Genomic DNA, 21288 nt, shown 5'->3' on the forward strand with positions numbered 1-21288 from the left:
AGAAATAAATAAAATATTTTTAACTTATGTTCGAGAAATTATGATCCATTACACTGTGAATGATCATAGTAAAATATCTGAGAAATCTCCTACGTACTTTATAACTTCAAAGATGGATATATTCTGCCAGTATAGGAGTGTGTGATTGTTGGACTTAAGGCTGTTTAGATAAGGGTTTTTCGGTTCAGCTGGAAGGATGGGGGTTGAATTACTTACGGTGTATAGATTTTATATTATAAATCAATATAAAATGACAGTTAAGTTTCAGTATGACTATAGCAAATACTGTGTCACTTACTAACAAAGGAATTTTTTCGGTTTTTGTGTTGTCTGAATTGCACATAGGTTAACTGTATGCTGTGTGAAAGGAAGATAACGGTTTAACGTCCAATCTACGACGAGGTCAGTACAGATGGAGCTGAAGCACGACTTTAGAAAATCGACGGAAAACCTAAAACAAGTTGGTGTGAATTAGAACAGTCATCATCCCGAATGTACAATGGGAGTCCAGTACCTTATCTACATCTCTACCTCAGTGGGGAACGAATGTGTGACTTTAGTAAAAAAAATTACAGTTTCCGGTGTAACGTGGGCTCACCCACTATTTGACGTTCGGTTCACGTTCGCTTAAAAATATTATTTTGGCTACTGTGAGTACGAAAAACAATGATTATCTTATTATATATGGTGTACGAAGGGGAATGGTCAATATTCACGGATATGACAGGAACGATCATTTGAAGCAAAAAAAATCACATTTTCCTATTCCGAATGATTTTCGAGATAGAAGACAATTAATGTACGTTGGTATTTATTTTCTGTGTTATTCAACCCGTGGTCAGGCTTATCATTTACACATATACAACAGTTGGCGAATATTACAACATGCGTTTTACGAACAATTAATTTAAAAAAATATGTATTTTAACAGATTATTCACAAAGTATTATCGTACACGTCACATTACAGTCGTGCAGGTCATGTTAAATGTTCGAATATCCCAAAGTCAAGTTCAGTGCATTTGTAGACTCTTTGGAAATCATGTTGTGTTGCTTGCCTGAGTGCCTCTGGACGCTCCCTAATGACGATAGCAGCGTCCACAATGCGACCAATCAGTTCGTCTCATGTATTCAACTTTCGATTGTACTCCTCATGCTTCATCCAACCCCATAAACAAAAATCTAATGGCGCAATGTCTAGCGATCTTGCTGGCCAGTTAACTATGCTAACACGACCAATCAGCGATTGAGTTAAATGCGGATGAGATGTTACCTCACACGACTGGTCCGCCACGCATCCACGTGGCCAAATGAACGTCCTCAAGGTGTTCAACAAACATATTTTCCAAAAAATAAAGTAATTCTATCCCGTCATCCGATCTTCTAAAATGACTGCAGTTATCAACATGTTACCGATCATGCCGCTCCAAACATTGGTTGAAAAATGAAACTGGAAAATGGTTTCCACTGTACCGTGTGGGTTTTCCTGCGACCGTCGATGTGTGCTGCTGATTCCATTCCGTGTAAACGTGGCTATGCGAGTTAATACTATTAACGGAAGAAAATGACGATTTTAATTTAATCAGTGACAGAATTCCAGTTGTCGCCAATGTGAAGATTGAGAACACGCTGTATGTGAAACGGGTACCAGTTTTCCGCATGCAATGTTCGCCACACACGTGTTAACCGGACAATGATATGTGCAGAATGTCACCTTGTGCTGACTAGTAGTACTACCTCAAAAATGCTTTGCTCTTATTGCACAGGTTGTTGAACTGTATGTTCGAAAGAAAAATGGTAACTTGAAAGAATAACTGTTTCACACAGTGTGCTGGAAACTTCGGTAAACACTCTATGGTCAGCAGTTCGACGTGTCGGGAAGCTCCAACGGTATTCTTCGACAACAGCAGGACCACTAGCATCGCAAAAGCCGTAAACATGCACAGATGTGCATGTATTTTATTAGTACAGCTGTGTAGCGTTTTAGCCAGCACGTGTCCAAGAACTGCTAACCAATACTTGGTTGTAATAAACTCTTATTCCCTCGCACTAATTCACATACGACACACCAAGGACAACGGCGCGTTCATCGGGCTACTTTAATGGCAGGAAGACATCCAGAACAAAGGGGCTGAAAGCAACGAGGTCGCTTGGGCTAGAATAAAACGTCAAAGGAGTTCGGCGAGTGACAGACGTAAATGCGCTCCTGTAGCCCAAAAACAGAGTACATTGAATCTTACTCCACAAGCCACCTAATGGTGTGTGGCGGAGGGTACTTTTATACCACCAACTGAGCCCTCCAATCCTGTTCCATTCACGAATAGCGCGGGGGAAGAATGACTGTCGGCAAACCTTTGTGTGACTCCAGTTTCTCGAATTTTCTCTTCGTGGTCATTAAGCGTGACATACGTGGGGGGGGGGGGGGGGGGGAGAGAGTATGATGTTGTGCGGCTCTTGGAAAGTACTCTCTCGAAATTACAATAATGAATCTCCTTGTGATGCACAACGCCTCTCTTGTAACGTGTGGTAATGGTGTTCGTCGAGAATATCCGTAACTCTCTCGCGCCAGCTAAATGATCCCATCGCGAAACGTGCCGATTTTCCTCGGATCTCTCTATCTTTTCTGTCAGTCCAACCTGGGAGGGATCCCAGATAGATGTACAATACTCAAGGATCAGTCGAAGTCACTTCCTTCGTGATGAGTTACATTTCCTTAAGATTCTTCCTATGAATCTGAGTCTGACATCTGTTTTGCCACTATTTGTTTTATGTGCTCATTGCACTTGAAGTCGGTCTGGACAGTTAGTCGTAGGTATTTTACGGTAGATACTCTTTCCAGCGGTTTGTCATCAATAGTGTAGCACAGTAGCGGATTTTCTCTTCCCTTTTCAGTCTACTGACTGGTTTGATGCGGCCCGCCACGAATTCCTTTCCTGTGCTAACCTCTTCATCTCAGAGTAGCACTTGCAACCTACGTCCTCAATTATTTGCTTGACGTATTCCAATCTCTGTCTTCCTCTACAGTTTTTGCCCTCTACAGCTCCCTCTAGTACCATGGAAGCCATTCCCTCATGTCTTAGCAGATGTCCTATCATCCTGTCCCTTCTCCTTATCAGTGTTTTCCACTTATTCCTTTCCTCTCCGATTCTGCGTAGAACCTCCTCATTCATTACCTTATCAGTCCACCTAATTTTCAACATTCGTCTATAGCACCACATCTCAAATGCTTCGATTCTCTTCTGTTCCGGTTTTCCCACAGTCCATGTTTCACTACCATACAATGCTGTACTCCAGACGTACATCCTCAGAAATTTCTTCCTCAAATTAAGGCCGGTATTTGATATTAGTCGACTTCTCTTGGCCAGAAATGCCTTTTTTGCCATAGCGAGTCTGCTTTTGATGTCCTCCTTGCTCCGTCCGTCATTGGTTATTTTACTACCTAGGTAGCAGAATTCCTTAGCTTCATTGACTTCGTGACCATCAATCCTTGATGTTAAGTTTCTCGCTGTTCTCATTTCTACTACTTCTCATTACCTTCGTCTTCCTATGTATGTGGAATATAATACATCTATCTACATTCAGGGTCAACTGCCAGAGCCTGCATCGTTCATCAATTCTCTGGAGGTCAGTCTGCAAATCGTTACTATCTTCTGGCATTGCTGCTTTGTTATATACAATCGTATCATTTGTGAACAGCTGTAAAGAGCATCCGGTGCTTTCTACTAGATCATTTATATATATTGTAAAAAGTAACGGTCCTATCATACTTCCTTGGGATACTCCGGAAATTACCTTTACATCTGTCAAATTTGCTCCGTTAAGGGCGACGTGTTGAGTTCTACCTGCAAGGACGTCTTGAATCCAGTTGGAAATCTCCTCCGATACTCAATAACCTTGCGTTTTTTTTTCACTAAATAGCGTTGCGAGATGGTGTCAGATGCCTTTCCGATGTCAAGGAACACGGGATCGACCTGAGCGCCGTTGTCTACGGCACTGTGAAGCTCATGGAGGACCAGAGCGGGCTGAGTTTCGCAGGTTCTTTGTTTCCGGATCCATGTTCATTTTTATAGAGGAGATTTTCATTCTCCAGCAACGTCATTATTCCTGAGCCTAGAACGTTTTCAATAATTCTATAACAGATTGACGTCAACGATATATGTCTATAATTGTGTGCATCTGTCCTATAGCCCTTCTTAAAAACGGGAATGACCTGCGCTTTCTTGCAGTCGCTAGGTACCCTTCATTGCGCAAGCGATGTACGATAAATAATGCCAGAAGGGAAGCAAGCTCTTTCGCATAATTTTTGTAGAATCTTATAGGTATCTCATCTGGTCCTGACGCCTTTTCACTATTGAGCGAGTGTAGGTTTTTTTCTATTCCATGATCGCTTATCTCAATATCTACCATTTCGACGTTCGTACGACGAATGAAAGGCAGGACCGTGTTAAGATCTTCCACCGTGAAATAATTTCGGAAGACCAAATTCAGTATTTGGGCCTTCTCTCTGTTATCTTCCGTTTCGGTGCCAGTATGGTCACTGAGTGAACGAATAGTTGATTTTAACGCACTTCCTGATTTTACATACGTTCAAAACCTCTTAAGGAGGCCAAGATGCTGAGATCATGGATTTACTTCAAACTTTGTACACCGTTAATTGACCATTAACAAACTTCATGTGAAAGTAGTGAGGTGTACTACTCTGGCAATTCGGGAAAAACCTCAAGAGAAGTTTTACGTGTCTGTTGCGTAACGGATGTGCGTAGATGGTCGCTGTCACAGTTAATGGAGGTCAAATTTGCCGGAACGGTAACTCAGCGTGTTCGGTCAGAAGGTTAGCTGCTCTCTGATGTAATAAAAAAATGAGAGAGCGGGACAACGATGAAACTGAACGGATGCCATGGAACGTCCGCCCCCGAACAAATGCAACGAACAAAATGAAATCAACAACAACAAAAACAAAGTGGTTAGCGTTCGAGCGCCGTAAGACGAACGTGTTTGAGGCGACAGTTCGACTCGCTCTCAAACTTAATTTTTAATCTGTATTTTTTCATCACTGGTCATATTATTTAATACATATGGGATTTGAGAGATAATAAGATTTAAAAAACCACGTGTATTTACATATCGACAAGTAAGTGAGGAAAGACAGAGTTTTCCTGAAAATGTTTGCCGGTCGTGATTTGCGAAATCGCTTATACGTGCAATCTGGTAAGGTATCCGGAACTACTTTGCACCTCGACGCTTCGAGTTGCAGACACAGAGGCAGGCCTCATTTGGCTCGAACGTTAACCACTTGACCACCATGAACTCTAACGTCCATCAACCACGCTCTAGATGCATGAGTTACATAATAGATGCGTAAAACTTCTTTTGCGATTTTCTCGGAATTGCCCGAATAGTGCACCTTACATTATTTGCTCATTATGTTGTTTTAATCGCCTACTGAAGATGTACAAAGATTGAAGTAGATCCGTGATCCCAACGCCATGGCCTCCCCTTGTCAGATCGGTTGACAGAGTTTTACTTTCAAAGTCACTGAACGCTTTTCTCATTGCTTTTCTTACGCTCATTTTCGCCATTTTCTGCCATTGTTTGTCAGTTAGGTTTTTATTTCTCTTAAATATGAAATGAAAGGCTCTTTGTTTATGTAGCAGTTTTTTTTAACACGGCTATTAAACCATGGTGGGTCTTTCCTATCCCTTAAGACCGTACCCGGAACATACTCGTCTAGGGAATAGTGCACTATGCCTTCGAATGTTTTCCGTTTGTTCTCCACATCTTCATCCTCATCACCGAATATTTGACGCTGACTGCTCAGATACTCTGAAATTTGAATCCTGTCACTCTTGCTAAGCAAAAATATCTGCCTACCTACGTTAACATTCTCTGTAAGACCCTCAAAGTAATTTTCGGACAAGACATTCAAAACAATGGCAAGCGAATCCCTGTCTATGAGGCCCCTCTATTACAACGGCATGAACAGGAAAATTATTAATGATATTCTATAATTTCTGTCTGAAGAGCTCTCCTACTGGGGCTCCTGACCCAGGCGGTCTATAAAAGCACCCGATTGCCATTTTTGACCGTGCTCTATCTCGAAAACCATTCGGAATAGGGCACATTCAGTACGAAGTCTTTTACTTCAAATAAGCATTTCTGTCATATCCATGAATAGTGACCATTCCTCCTCTGGGACATCCTGAAAACGTTTTGGTTCAAATGGCTCTGAGCACTATGGGACTTAACTGCTGAGGTGATCAGTCCCCTAGAACTTAGAACTACTTAAAGCTAACTAACCTAAGGACGTCACACACATCCATGCCCGAGCAGGATTTGAACCTGCCACCGCAGCGGCCGCGCGGTTCCAGACTGTAGCGCCTAGAACCGCATGGCCACTCCGGCCGGCGAAACGTTTTGCTTGCAGTTTTACTAACGTATAAAACGTTAAAGTAGCTGTGTTTTGTTCACCCTCTACAGCTCCCTATAGTGCTATGGAAGTTATTTCCTGACGTCCTGTTGTCCTGTGGCTTTATTAAAAGGAAAAATGTGTGCTTTTAAAGACATTCAGCAGCGCTTGATGAGAAAAATACATTGGTACAAAGGATTTTACTGTGCACGATGAACTTTTCGCGTGAAGTAGAAGTGAAACACCTGAATCAGAGGCATGCATACGTAATGTGGCTGGAACTGCTATGTGCCGTGTTTACACAATAGCCGGCGTTTCGCTTTGCTGCCAGCCTGTGGTCTTACTTTTGACACAGTTCTGGACCTACCTCGTGAAAATTTGACAGCAAATATTGATGTCTGGTGCATCTCCCTATGGAGAGCTAATACAGTAGTTAATAATATTTTATTTTACACCAACTTCAGCATGTCCGTCTCCGGAGCTGAGGCGGGGGGGGGGGGGGGGAGGGAGGCAGAGAAGAGTCAACAACCTACTGACACTGATTTCGTCTCGTTACAGAGGTATTCATATCATAAGGGCCATCAACAAGTTCCCGTTTCAGAGTGTTTCCGATGCGAGTATATAAGTAGCAACATTTAGGAAATGCATTAGTATGGCATTTGCGTCTTTCCGGCGTGCGTACGGTAGACGTGGAATCGGGAGGAATCGTGAACTATGGCGACGGTATTACCAAAGGCGTCCTAGCAGGACCAACATGCTGTAATTCATTTCTTGGCCGCCGATGAAGATAAACACCGGTAGACGTCCATCGGAGCATGAAGAATGTGTATGTGGCCACATGTCGGTCGAAAACCACTGATGTGTAACGGTGCGCGACAAGGAGTGTTGGCTGTGGGAGGTAGCCGCGCGGTCTCGGGTGCCTTGCCACGGTTCGCTCCGGCTCCCCACGTCGGAAGTCAAGAGTCCTCCCTTGAGCATGGGTTTGTGTGTTGTCCTTAGCGTAAGTTAGTTATAAGTTAGATTAAGCAGTGTAAAAAGCCTAGGAACCGATGACCTCAGCAGTTTGGTCCATAGGAACTTACCACAAATTAAAATCAAAGGGGTGTTGCTGCTTCGTCATAAAGCAAGTCCAAATATCGTAAATTCGTAACACAGAAGTTGTGCGAACTCAAGAGGGAGACACCCTATGATCCGTACCTTACACCCTGAAGCGATTTAGATATTGGTGAGACGGTATTTTAATAAAGGGCGGCAAATGCCGGGAAAGTACTCCAAAAAGTGAATGATAAATTTTGAACATGTGACGTTGCCAGATGACGCACCTCGCTGCACGTGCAGCAACTGGGCTAGTCCATTCTGCAATTTCAGGTAAAGGGAAGTGCTACACATGGCTCTGCTATGCCACTCAGTTTTCGAACACCTTTTGTATAATGTGATCTGTTGTAACCGTAAGAAGTTACAAAATTATTATCCTCACTGTAACCAAGCAAAAGATCTGCTCCAATTTTTGGTGTTTCTTTCACCTTTTGTCTGTTCTTTTCTTTTTTTTTTAGATTTTATTTAGTGTAGAACACGTAGGTCATTTTACTGTTAGCGATGCATTTCGTAAGCTTATACCTTATTTACTTGTGACGCAATGTGGTAGGTTTTTCTTGTACTGTACCTTACAGTTAACGAGTGGAGATCGCGAGAGCGGTAAATAAAGTAATATATCTTACATCAGTGTAAACTGTCTAACGCAATGCAAGAAAATAATGCAATGCTTGGCAGATGCAAGACTGAAACCCCTAAGCCCCACGCGCTACAGTTGCGCATGTAGGACTGGAGCCACACTGACGTGAATACTTGACTTTCGGTATGATGCTCAGGTGCAACAGAACCGACAGGTTCACCGTTGCACTTACGGCGAGATACGTCATCTGGTGACGTCAGACGTTCAACATCTTTTATCCGCTTTCGGGTTATTTTTCCGACATTTAGCAGTACCATGTGTTCTTATAGTAAATTACTTGTCTCGGCGTCATCTACGTCGCTTTGGCGAGTATTGAAACTTTTTGAAGAATCACCCTGTAATCCGGACCTCTCCACATGCGATTTTCACGTTTTCGGTCCCTTAAAAAAAGGCTTCTAAGGGTTGACGATATCTTTCGGACTACAATGGGCTACAGGGGACTACAATGGGCTACAGGAAGCTACGTACTTCTTCATCCAAGCGGACACGATGTTTTACCACATGGTAACTTGAACCTGGTGCGTCGGTGGGATGTTTGCCTAAGCGCTCACGGCGATTTTGCCTGGTGGGAATACCGATTCTGAACTATACGGCTTTCGAATGGAAACTTTTTGGTATCCCTTTATATTCTGTGCAGCACTTCCAGTTCTGGCGACTAGGCTAGGTGTTGTTCTGACCTCAAGTTGCGAACTGTTGCACAATGTGAATGTAGTGTACTCACGGCGTGGGCCTGCTGTAGCCGTAGAAGCGGTGTTCCAGTTCGTACATGTAGGCACCGTGCTGCACAGCCAGGTCGAACATGTAGCCTCCAGCCAGCCACGTGTCGCTGGCTACAGACTCCCCGCTGATGAAGAGGAAGACGGGGCCTCCAGGTCTGTAGTACTCGCCGCTGCGGTAGTAGAGCTGCGGAAACCCCACAAGTGATCACACGGCAGAAAGGCTTTTCAGTGTAGGAACACGCTTCGTTCTTTCTATTATAGCCTAATAATAACAAAACTTATTTGATTGGGAGGCCGGTGGAGGAGACATCGTTGTAATGAGGGAATAACAATCCTCGCCGTTACAATACTAGGCGAGAAAACTAATTTCATTACTCACTGTTAACTAATAATGAGCTAAAAAGTCTTAAGTCAATTCCCAGTACCACAAAACTTAGCACTGGTAGCAAAGAAAATTCTGAATCTTATCTGAGACTATATATTCCGAACAAATCCTTATATTCTACCGATGAATATTTATTTAAACGCAAGCAGCATGTGTGCCACTATACTTCGTCGTTAAACTTGTGCTTCACTTCTAACACGAGACGTAAAAACGACCAATTTCAATTAATTTTTAATTATGTCTCTATGCTATTTAGTATCATCAAAACGACCGTCTTGCAACCCAACCCCCTTCCCGCCCCCCCCCCCCCTCACCCACACTCACACACACTCACACATACAAAAATCATGTATCTACAGGGTGATCAAAAAGTTAGTATAATGTGTAAAACAAGTCCTTTCACATCAGTTCCATTGATATTGATATTGATATTTTGAAGATACGCTTCCCGCGAGAGGTAGAAACGCCAAGCAAACCAGTGGCGTTCCTACCTTTCGCGGGAAACTCATCTTCAAAAATAGGGAGAAGTTTGAAGAGATTTCATATTAAAAGCGTATTCTCTCCGCTAGCTAAGACTAGAGCGCTTCTGGGCTCAGTGAAGGCTGATTTGAGTTTGAGGAAGCCCGGTGTCTACAAAATTCCCTGCCTTTGCGGGGAAGCCTATATTGGATAAACGATTCGTACGGTACATGATCTATGCCTGGATCACCATCTCCACACGCGTTTATTTCAGCCGGAAAAATCTGCGGATTTAAAATGCCATATCACAAGAGACAACTGGTTCCCCAGCCTCGCGTTATTGGGACTGTGTAGTGAAAGAAGATATTGAAAACCAGCTGTCTGACAATATCATAAACAGAGATCATGGGTATCCTTTAAGTAAGAGTTGGAGCCCTGTTTCGTTTCACATTAAAAAACAACGGTCTTTGTTTCGGTCATCAAAATGTGTCAACACTGTTTGATACCCATTTCTCGTTTCGCGAGTTTTCAGCACCGGTGCGCAGTCATGCTTTGCGCTAGAGGCCAGTTACGCCCGCGCACGCATGATGGAGCTACAGGTGGCGTATAAAGGAGCCGCCGCTGCGGTCTGATTTCAGTTCTGGCGAATTAGTGCGAAGGCTAACTCACCTGATGATGGCGGCCAAGTGGGCCGCCGAACTATTGTGTCAAGGTGACGTTATGTTCCGGCTGGAGACCCGACATGAATATCGCTCTATCCTGTCCTTTGGTGCCACCACTGTGTGCTCATTATGATGAACACTGTTGAGCATTGGCGACCGTGACATTGATCTGTGCCGTGCGCTACATTGGGCATGGGCCATAGAGAGTCCGTCAGTGCGTTGATTATGTAAGCTGTTGCAACTCGCCGCCAGGCGTCGCACTCAAGCTTTGGCCCGGTTTCAGGGTCACACAGATAACGAGGCGTGCGGCTCCTTCCTGCTTATATCTCGAGAAAAGACCACGAACGTAGAACTAGAGAGAATCGAGCCCACACAGAGCCTCACCAACAATTCTTCTCGCGACGAGCCTTTCGTCACAGGAAAAGGAAAGGGGTGAAGTGAGAGTGGTACACGAATTATCCTCCGCCACACACCGTAAAGTAGCTTTCGGAGTATATATGTAGACACAGTAGATGTAAGTATGGTACATTGACACAAGGATATTAGCGAAGCAGTTTAAGACAGTTACTAAATTTTATAAAACACTGATAAAAATGTGCGTTTCGGCGTTGCAGCATAAATATTAAATGGAGCGATTTACTGAAGTATAATAGTATCTCAGTCAAGTGATATTGTGCCATTTAAGTGGAAAACTAGGATCTAGATACTTGCTCATACGTTTTATAGTGCGGGGTCGTAACACGAAGAAGAAAATTATATTTCAAGTCGGGTCATCCTGCTTTAGATTTTTCTTCATAGTCCTTAAGCATCGGTCCTTTCGAAAAGGAGCGAGATAAAGTTCTCATTTCAACCAACTTGTGAAATATCTCTTGACATCACAATCGATGAACTGTTAGTTTTATCCTTCGACCTAGGTGATGCACCGGTTTTATTTAAAGGACCTCCCCACAGATACACAGACATTGAAACTATTAGGTTGGTGCATAACTTCATGGCGTTTTTCCATAAGTTTAACAAACAGGACAGATACACGTAAAAAGGCTTTAGTTATCAATAACACATCCCCCTTCACTATTTACAACAGTTGGAAACGCTGGGGTAACTTTTCGATTCTGCGACTGAGGAAATCACGTGGTTTTAGGTGAAGAACTCGTCCAGCCATGTTGGACCGCATTTTCATCCAGAAAGGAAGTTCCTTGAAGGCTGTTCGATAGAGAGTCGAAAAGATGAAAATCTGAGGGTGCAAGATCAGGTGAATAAGGTGGGTGCTGAATGACTTCCCAACCCAGCGCTTGTCAAGCTAAATGAGGGCGGTCATTACCGTGAAATAGCATCATTTCACGCAGTCTTCCTGGTCGTTGTTCTTGGACAGCGTCTGCAAGACGTTTCAGTTGCTGAAAATAATGTCAACAGTGATGATTAAATCCTGGGGAAGATATTCGTAATACACACCACATCATGGCTGTCCCTCCAGATGAGTAACGTTACCTTTTGCGGATAGGTGCAGGTCTTTATACGGGGAATTACTCCTTTGCTTCCATAAAGGCACCATTTCTCGTCACCAGTAACAAAACAGGTTAGTAGTGGTCGGTGTCATTCACTAGCCAATTGATGACGAGCAAACAGAGACGCACATATGGCCGCCCACTGATTTTTGTGATTTTGGCTTAGAGCATCCGATGCCCGTATAGCCGATTTTTGAACCTTCTCCATTGCATGCAAAAGTCAGACGACAGTGGAACTACCACAGTTCATCAAATTTGCCAGTTCTCGAGTACACTGACGTGGATCATTGTGGATTGATGCTTTTAAACGATTTTCATCAAACACAGAAGATCCTCCTGAACTTGGAGAGTTACTAATGTCAGAGCGATCCTCCTTAAAACGAGAGAACCGTTTTTATGCCGTGCTCTGTCCAATGGCATTACTCCCATACATGGCGCAAATGATTCTGGTTGCCTCCGCTGCTGTCACCTCTTTACTGACCTCAAACAAAAGAATGTGTTAGAAATGTTCCGATTTCTCGACTTGGCACGCCATTTTCTAGCGTCCATACGACAACATGTAAATTCAAAAATCCACAGTGAACTAGGAATAAAAAATGACAGTCGGTAAATAAACCCGTAGCAACCTAAATACAAAAACGCTACGAACTTGTGCACAAACCTAATATTTAAAAATTGCAGAATTTGTAAAAGTCGTTAGTAGGAATCTTCTTTTATATTTTATGTCTCATTTCAGTCCATGTGATCATCTTCAGATATATCTGGCTGCCTAAACTAGTATAACATAACGAATTTATCGCCAAAATAAGCTTTCGTTGGTTAGCTTATCGAATGTAAACCCCGGCCTTACGGGTGACGTTGAAACCTGGTTCCGAAATTTAATGTTGTAATTGTGGGTATTTATGGGAATGATAGATATGGGGTGTATGATACCTGGTGCTGCCTGTTTATATTCTCGAACAACTCCGCGGGATTTCTGTCTTTAATGTCCCCATGCGCTGGATGGTTCGCCTTCAGCAATGTCACTGACACTTACGCCAAGACACTCTGCGGAGACATGTTTTACAAATACACTTATCTTTCCTAGAATTCGCTTAAAACCTTTGACCTTAGATCGTCTTCCCAACTATAGTTACGTCCCATTCTACACAGTGTGAATGACATCAACAATACTGAAACACTGTGATAGGCGACTGAAATTTACCACTAATCTCGGAGTCGGATATTGTGGGATTTGTTATGAGCCTTATCTTGCATTTATTAGCATTCAAAGACAGCTGTCACTCAGTGATGTAACTGAGTGTATACTGCCTTACAATAATCCACCGACGTCACTTTGCGCAGACAACAGCATCATCGCGAAATTGAGTTCCTTCCATATCTATTGGACATATTCTGTCCCGTCACTGCGCTCAGACAGAAATTAGTTGAGACTTTCTGGTGTCTTTACCTTTCCTAAAGGCTAATCGATCGACACCTAACAGATCCCTTATTTTGTTCAAATGGTTCAAATGGCTCTGAGCACTATGGGACTTAACAGCTGCGGTCATCAGTCCCCTAGAACTTAGAACTACTTAAACCTAACTAACCTAAGGACATCACACACATCCATTCCCGAGGCAGGATTCGAACATGCGACCGTAGCAGTCGCGCGGTTCCGGACTGAGCGCCTAGAACCGCGAGACCACCGCGGCCGGCCCTTATTTTGTTCTCCATTATTCTGTTTATTACACATGCCAGAAAATTGGATGTATTACTTGTTAAGCTGACTCTGCAATAATTTCACATTTATTTTCCGTACCTAGCTTTAGGTTTATGTGCATCTTACTTTAACAAAATCTAGAGGGTGTATCTCTAGTCTCACAGACCATATAAACTAGCATGAGTAGTCCATCGGTTGACAATTACACTGATTAGCTATTCTGAAGCTGCCTCTGTTGGCTCTGTAGGGTCATTCAGTACCTGCTGGCCTCCGTGTTAGCCTCTGCCAATGGCGCCTTTCAGAATCGGTATGGCTGAGCGTGAGGTCAGCCCACTGCTGTCATGGTTTGCGGCCAGCTTCCCAGATCTTGGAGTCGCTACTTACCATTTATGTAGCTCTTCAGGTGGCACCACGAGGCTGGGCACTCCCCATTCTGGACCCCTCACCAAGGAAACATCCCTGACAGCTCTGCGAATCGAACGTGCGACCTCCCTATGGCAGTCAGACACACTGATCAGTTGTCTATGGAGACGAAAATTCCCTACTCTCCCTCCTCCCTCTCCCCAATGATTTTCGAATTTCCACGAAACGTTATCTATGCTTTCGACCTTATTTAATCGCTAGTCATCCAAAGCTCTGTCAAACTCTGACGCTACGACTGGACCCGTTATGAGTTCCAAGTAAGCTCTCATTTCTTCTTGTACCACGTCATCAGTCCCTCCTCCTTCCCCCTGTCCGCTTTCTCCTCTAATTTAACAGCGGAATTCCTCATCTGTTTTTGCCATTGCATATATTTTCACAGAAAGTTCTTCTAACTTTTCTAGATGTCATCTTTGTCATTCCGACGACCATTTCTTTTTCGAGTTCTTCTCATATCGCAAGTACATACTTAGCTGTGGTTTCTTTGCCCTTCCTGTTTATTTAATCCTTAACTTATACTTCTTGTCGTTTCCTGAACCTTGAAGTAATTCTACTGTTACCCAAAATTTCTTCACAGTTGTCTTGCAACTATGTTTGCCAAACTTCCATGATGGACGTTTTCAGAGATGTTCGTTCCTCTTCAACTTAACTGCCTACTGTGGTGTTCATTATCACAATACCTACAGGTCTACACGAACTTACCAGCACTTTTTCAGTTCACACCTTCTTGGGTTTTGGTGATGAAGAATGTTGCCTCTCCTCTGGAGCCTGCTTCCATTCACATGCGTAAAAATACACCCAACATTCATCTCCCTTTGCAATACAGTTATGCAATGCTTCCCCTTCAGACTTTTTCTATCGCAAAACCTCCCTACACGCATCCATCCGTCTGTCTTTCTGATGGGAAATGTTTTGAAAGCCGTCTGGAATACATTCTTTTGAACATCTGTACGTCATGAATAGTATGGCGGGCTGATCTGACACAAATGTTCATTGTTGCTGCAAAATCATTCACCGCAATAAGCCTGTTTTCCCGTATAAACTCATCAACTTTTACAGTGTTATTCTCCTTGGCCGTACCGACAGAGCGTCTAGGAGTGGCGAGTCGTGAACACTTGTTTTGTTTAAACTTATCTGCCCACTCGTTCACTTATGTTCGACTCAGACAACTTTCACCATATTCCACAACCATCCGACGATGAACTTTGATTGGTTTCAACCCTTCAGCTGACAGAAATCTAATGACACTCCTCTGCTCCACGTTGGTGCAAAATTGCAAGGATGCTGCCGTTTTGTTTCACTGATTCCAGCATCCTATTCACGTGACAAATGTGCCAACCCCATCTGATAATAGTTCTACTACACCACCAAAAACAACAAAGAAGCACAAACTTTGTCTAAGTTTTGTATTTATTCTACTACTTTTCCAGTTATTTATTGAATGGACCTTGTATAATCATCGCTGACTAGTTGGTATTTATGAAAGTTTTTAACACCACACACACACAAACACACACACACACTCAGACACAAATATATATATATATATATATATATATATATATATATATATATATATATTATTTCGAGGAGATAAAAAGGAACTTTTATGTAACAAAAATGGCACATGTCCATCATTTTCCAAATATGAGCCCATGAGGATTTTAACGCTAGTGGTCATCAGAAAGGTCCTTAAACTGCTGAGTGATGAAAATTGTTCAGAGATGTTGCTGGAAATGTCGTCCGATTAGATTAACGCATAACTGACATCTGCTTGCTAATGCTTGTGTAACACATTCAGAACAACTAGGTCTTTTACGAATAATGGCTGCAACTTCAACCAAAATGGCAGTCTGCTCTTCTGGAGTGTCTGTTGTTATCTCATACATCAAACGCTTTGTCTCCCACAGCAAGAAGAAATCCATACGAGTCTAGCACCGTCTGTAAAACAATATTCATCACAGGGCAGTTCGAACATCGTCTCTGAGCATCACCAGCGTAACAACCTTCCTCTGGCGTAAATGAAAGCTTGTTACTTTTTATTACCTCCACTCTAAAATTCCGTATAAGTAGTTTTTTTATACTTCCGCTTCAAAAAGTAAATTTGCTAACTTACTTGCTTCGATATCTCTGTTGTTACGAGAGTTACGAGCATTGAATACTACAAACACTGATGCAAGTATTTTTTAATGTAACATTATATTTTTAATAGCATTCAGAAGCTCCCGAACAGAGAAGTACAACGCATGTTAATGTTGCGTTGAAAGTTTCGCAGAAATACCTGATAAATGCACTAAAATCGAAGCATAGGGAGCTGGATTCAGCTCTTGCGGAGTGAACACCTGCACTGGAGTTCTCATGTCAGGCTCTGTCTTCGTATTAAGTCCTTCAGTTGTTTTCTTGTTTCCACGGAAGCTGCTCACTTACACACATACGGTAAGTAGGCTGTTTATGTTTTCTTATTGGTAACGTTACGTAGCGCTCTGTATGAAAATCACTGGCTGTGCTGTGTGCAGTCTGTGGCTAGTTTGCATTGTTGTCTGCCATTGTAGTGTTGGGCAGCGGCAGCTGGATGTGAACAGCGCGTAGCGTTGCGCAGTTGGAGGTGAGCCGCCAGCAGTGGTGGATGTGGGGAGAGAGATGGCGGAGTTTTGAAATTTGTAATACTGGATATTATGAATTGTTATGTATGTTATGATTTTTCAACACTATTAAGGTAAATACATTGTTTGTTCTCTATCAAAATCTTTCATTTTGCTAACTATGCCTATCAGTAGTTAGTGCCTTCCGTAGTTTGAATCTTTTATTTAGCTGGCAGTAGTGGCGCTCGCTGTATTGCAGTAGTTCGAGTAATGAAGATTTTTGTGAGGTAAGTGATTTGTGAAAGGTATAGGTTAATGTTAGTCAGGGCCATTCTTTTGTAGGGATTTCTGAAAGTCAGATTGCGTTGCGCTAAAAATATTGTGTGTCAGTTTAAGCACAGTCATGGATAATTGTTCTAAGGGGACGTTTCAATACACGCATATTTCAAAGAGTTTCTCTGTGTTTCTTTTGATACGCTGTAATTTATCATATAGTTGCCTGTAGAAAAATATTAGCTGATCGCGTATCTTTGTTGTATAAAATAGGGCCTCGAGGAAATATTGTTTTATTTTACTGCTATAGGCCTATCTTCTACTGCATACAACGATAACACAGCAAGAGGAGACTGTGACAGCCTTCCCTTTCAACTTTAGAAAATTTCTTAGATTCTTCACTGAAAAGTTTGACCATTGACATTAACTGGTATTGTGCCATTGTACTCGTCCTTTAAAAAGCTTTCGAATTCCATTACGGCGCCAAACAGTCATACATTGAACTACGTTTCCGTGATGTCCACCTTATCCGATTTACGTACCTGTCTCCAGGTTGCAGTGTTGGTCGAATCGAAGTGGTCCAAGACTTGCTCGAACCACAGCTGTTCGATGCCAGCCCTGGAGGTGACTTGTGGGGGACGGAGCTTCCTCAGCATCCAGTCAAACGTGGGGCGGCGCCGTTGGCGGTTGTCCGTGGGGGCGGCGGCGCACAACGCCAGCAGTGTCGCCAGGGCGACCACAAGCAGCAGCACTCTGCCCATCATCTGCAGCAAACGAGGAATCTCAGTAAAGCTAACGATAGTGGCTCCTGGTAATGTTAGATGTTGGGACTAGGTAACTTCGTTGGATTGGGAAATGTTATACGAAAAGTATTGGGTTGTACAAGGGAACGAAATAATAGATGGATTGTGAGTATTTGGATGTAGTAGGGATGGGGGCTGCAATAATTGCAGATGGGCAGCTAAAGAAGAGGTGGGACGTGGAGGTCTGGCTGATAGAAAGCATGTATCTCGAAGAAAGTTACGTGGTCTGGGACGGCAAAGGAAAGTTAGGATGTGTAAGGCTAAAAGGTGTTTGGAAATGCGGAGAAGATAGTTTGTAGTGATAATATTGCTGCAGGGTTTTTGAGGGAGGGCTATACATTAGGATATTAGGAATCGAGTTTACAGGAAAGAAAATACAGGCGAAGGAATTCGAGCTATCTGAGAAGAAGTGGGAACTTTATAAGTCGGTAGAGGATGTGGGTGGGGAAGACAGTGGAATATAAAAAGTGAATATATGTGCTTTTATTACTTTGGGAAGGCAATAAAACTAGAGGGACCGTCGTCTGTACTATATTTGCATAGTGAGGATAAGTCAGAAGAAAAACATGTCTACACGGTGGTTGTGAAGTTCAGTCACCATGTTCGATCTGTCGTGAGCTTTTCTTTTCCATTGTTACCAGGGGCAAATTACAGGTTAATTGTATTTTAGAAGTTGGGCTAAATAGTTGTGGCTTGTAAGGTAGAGGCTTCGAGAACAGTAATTTTCTTATATTTATTGCCTGGCCTTTTGTACAATTCATGAACAGACAGCATGTTATACGTAAGAGTGGGATAAATGGGCGGTAGGTTGGCTGGGAATAAAGGTGTTTAGATGGTTGCAATTAATTATTAACGCGCAGAAGTCGAATTTGAGCAGAAGACCAGGACTACCATACACTGTTGTAGGTTTTAGCGATGTTTATGGAGTCGTAAAGTGAGGTATAACATTTGTTGTGTTGCTGGGATAGGTGGTGAACTAGGTGAAGGAGTTGATCACCTGAAGAGAAGTTGGGCTGAAGGATCTGATCACCTGCAGAGAAGTTGGGACGGATCTGGGAACAGGTAGGTGTGAAAATATATCGAATAAACGCAAAAAATGCAACTTTCATAAACATAATAATATAATTTAATTATGTATTTGTCTGGACCAGAAATATTTTATAAATTTCCTGTCGCATTTCGGCCACAACTCGTCCTCAGAAGACGTTGTACCGAAGACAATGAGACATTTTGTATCGATATATTTCATGTGCTTTGAAGATAGCCAGTGGATCTGTAGTAAATCATAACTTTGTTCAATGACTTTTTCCTCGTAATTTCTACTTCGGTGTTGCTGACCCCCGATGCAGAGTGCGATCGAGTCAAATTCAAGAAATAAAATTATTTGGTAGAAGACGTCAAACGATTGTTTAAGAGTAATTCAGAATTAAATTTAATTTTTAAGTTGTGTCATAAACAAAGACTGAGTGAAGTCAAATCTACTAGCAGACAATTCGATTTGTTGTACGACGATCAGTCTGGCTTTAGGAACTGTAAAGGCACCAGAGAGGCAGTTCTGACAGTGAGGTTCGTAAAGGAATCAAGACTGAAGAAAAATCAGGACTCGTTCATAGGATTTACCAGCCTCCAAAAGCGTTCCACAATGTAAAATGGTGCAAAGTGTTAGAAATTCTGAGAAAAATGGGGGTAAGCTCTAGTGAAAGATGGTAATATACAACATGTACAAGATCCAAGAAGGATCTATGAGACTGGAAGACCAAGAACGGAGTGATCGGATTAAAAAGGGTATAAGACAGGGACGTAGTCATCCACCAATACCGTTCACTGTATACAGCGAAGAAGCAATAACGGAAATAATAGAAAGGTTCAAGAGTGGGATTAAAATCCAAGTTGAAATTATATCTGTGACAAGATACGCTGGTGACATTATCTTCAGTGAAAGCGAAGAAGAATTATAATATTTGTTTAATTGAATGAACAGTCTACTGAGTACAGAATGTGGACTGAGAATGAATTGAAGACAGAGGAAAGTAATGAAAAGTAAAAGAAATGAAGACAGCGAGGAACTTGGCATCGAAATTAGGGGTCACGAAGTAGACGTAGTCTAGGAATTCTCTTAAGTATACAGTAAAATATCCTGTAATGGATGAACTAAAGAGGACATAAAAAGCGGACTAGCACTTGCAAAAAATGGTATTTATGGCCAAGAGAAGTCTACTAGAAGTCTACTCTGAGATGAAAAGGTAGGCACAGTAGAGGAATTCGTAGGAGGCCGCATCTGCGGATTTCGGGCGTATACCATCACTGTCGAGGATGATTTGTGATGGCTCTGCAGATGGGAGGAAGGAAGATTGGAGTTCAACGTCGTCAGTGAGGTCATTAGATACGGAATACAAGTTCGGAATCCGAAAGGGAAGGGAAGGAAATCGGCCGTGTCCTTTTTCAAGGGAGTATCCCGGTGTTTGTTCGGAGCGATTTAGGGAAATCACGGAAACCAAGATCAAAGGAGCCGAACAAGGATCTGAAACGTCATTCTCCTGAAAGCAAGTTCACCGCGGTAACACTGCGCTACCTCGCTTAGTGGGCTGTGCACTATCAGGTCAGCATATTGCAACTACTCTGCAGCCATGCAACCTACGATAACACATGAGTGAACCGCGCCCACCCCATGAACACTTCCTACACGGGGCAGCAATCAACCGAATGGAACGACCTGCGGTATCTGACGTGAACCCAACTGGAGATGCTTGAGAGTAATTGAAACTACTTTGTTGTCGTCGCAGTACATTTTCAACACCCTGGATGATCTCAAAAGAGCCGCTGTTGATCCAAACATGTCTGTGTGCGGGGCAACAGGTTATGGAGTGTAACTTAGCAGCGTACTTTGATTTTTCAGATTGGCACTTCCAAACAATGTTTTTTTTTGTTTAATGTTCCATTATTTTACGTTATTGTTATTTCACAATAACGTTTTCTTAGTTCTGTAAATCTTATTCTTTCATTCCCGCTGCCTTAATCTGACCCCAGACACGTTCTTTGACATACAGACGATACAGAACGTTTATAAGCCATTTAGTAAGAGATAGTATCGCATTGCCTTTGGTATAATCAGATATCATTTTTCCGACTACATGTGAGTTTGCTGTGCCTCAGATGCAGCTCTGTTGTTTATGAGTATTTCATACAGGTGATCTATAGACCGCGGACTTTGGGTTTGTTATTATTTTGAGTTCCTAGTTGCAAATAAACTCGTACTTACGCGTTTCGTTACTAATTAAACTCAAAACCGGTAATTTCATAGCACCTAAAACAGCCTGTTTTGACGTTAACAGCTATTTTGCCTATTTCAGCTTAAAATCTTAAAAGGTACGTATTTCTTTAATGTAACATAAAATTCTTGTATTTTCAAACGACTAGAATTGCTTACAAGAATCGAAAATTTCAGAACTAAAGTACATATTTGAAAAAAAAAAAAAGAAATTGTAGCTCATAGTATCCTGGCCAGCTACCTGTTCGTACAAAGAAAGTTATTCATAGGCCTTGAACTGACATCATACGAAGAAAAAATTACCACATAAGCAAGGGGAGAGTTGCAATTGTAGTAAAAACCATCACGTCTCTTCTTTGTTATGCAACGACTC

General features: G+C 42.4%; 1 protein-coding gene across 1 annotated transcript in view; it reads right to left on the bottom strand.

Moving 5' to 3' along the window:
* Positions 1-21288, bottom strand: part of LOC126188245 (putative serine protease K12H4.7) — a 90976-nt gene that overhangs the window by 66363 nt on the left and 3325 nt on the right. The window contains exons 2-3 of the mRNA XM_049929804.1: positions 17387-17608; positions 8859-9040 (exon numbers count right to left, since the gene is read on the bottom strand). Of these exons, the coding sequence (XP_049785761.1) occupies positions 8859-9040; positions 17387-17608 (404 nt within the window). The remainder of the gene's footprint in view (positions 1-8858; positions 9041-17386; positions 17609-21288) is intronic.

Source organism: Schistocerca cancellata, chromosome 5 (genome assembly GCF_023864275.1).
Source record: "Schistocerca cancellata isolate TAMUIC-IGC-003103 chromosome 5, iqSchCanc2.1, whole genome shotgun sequence".
NCBI classification, from domain to species: domain Eukaryota; kingdom Metazoa; phylum Arthropoda; class Insecta; order Orthoptera; family Acrididae; genus Schistocerca; species Schistocerca cancellata.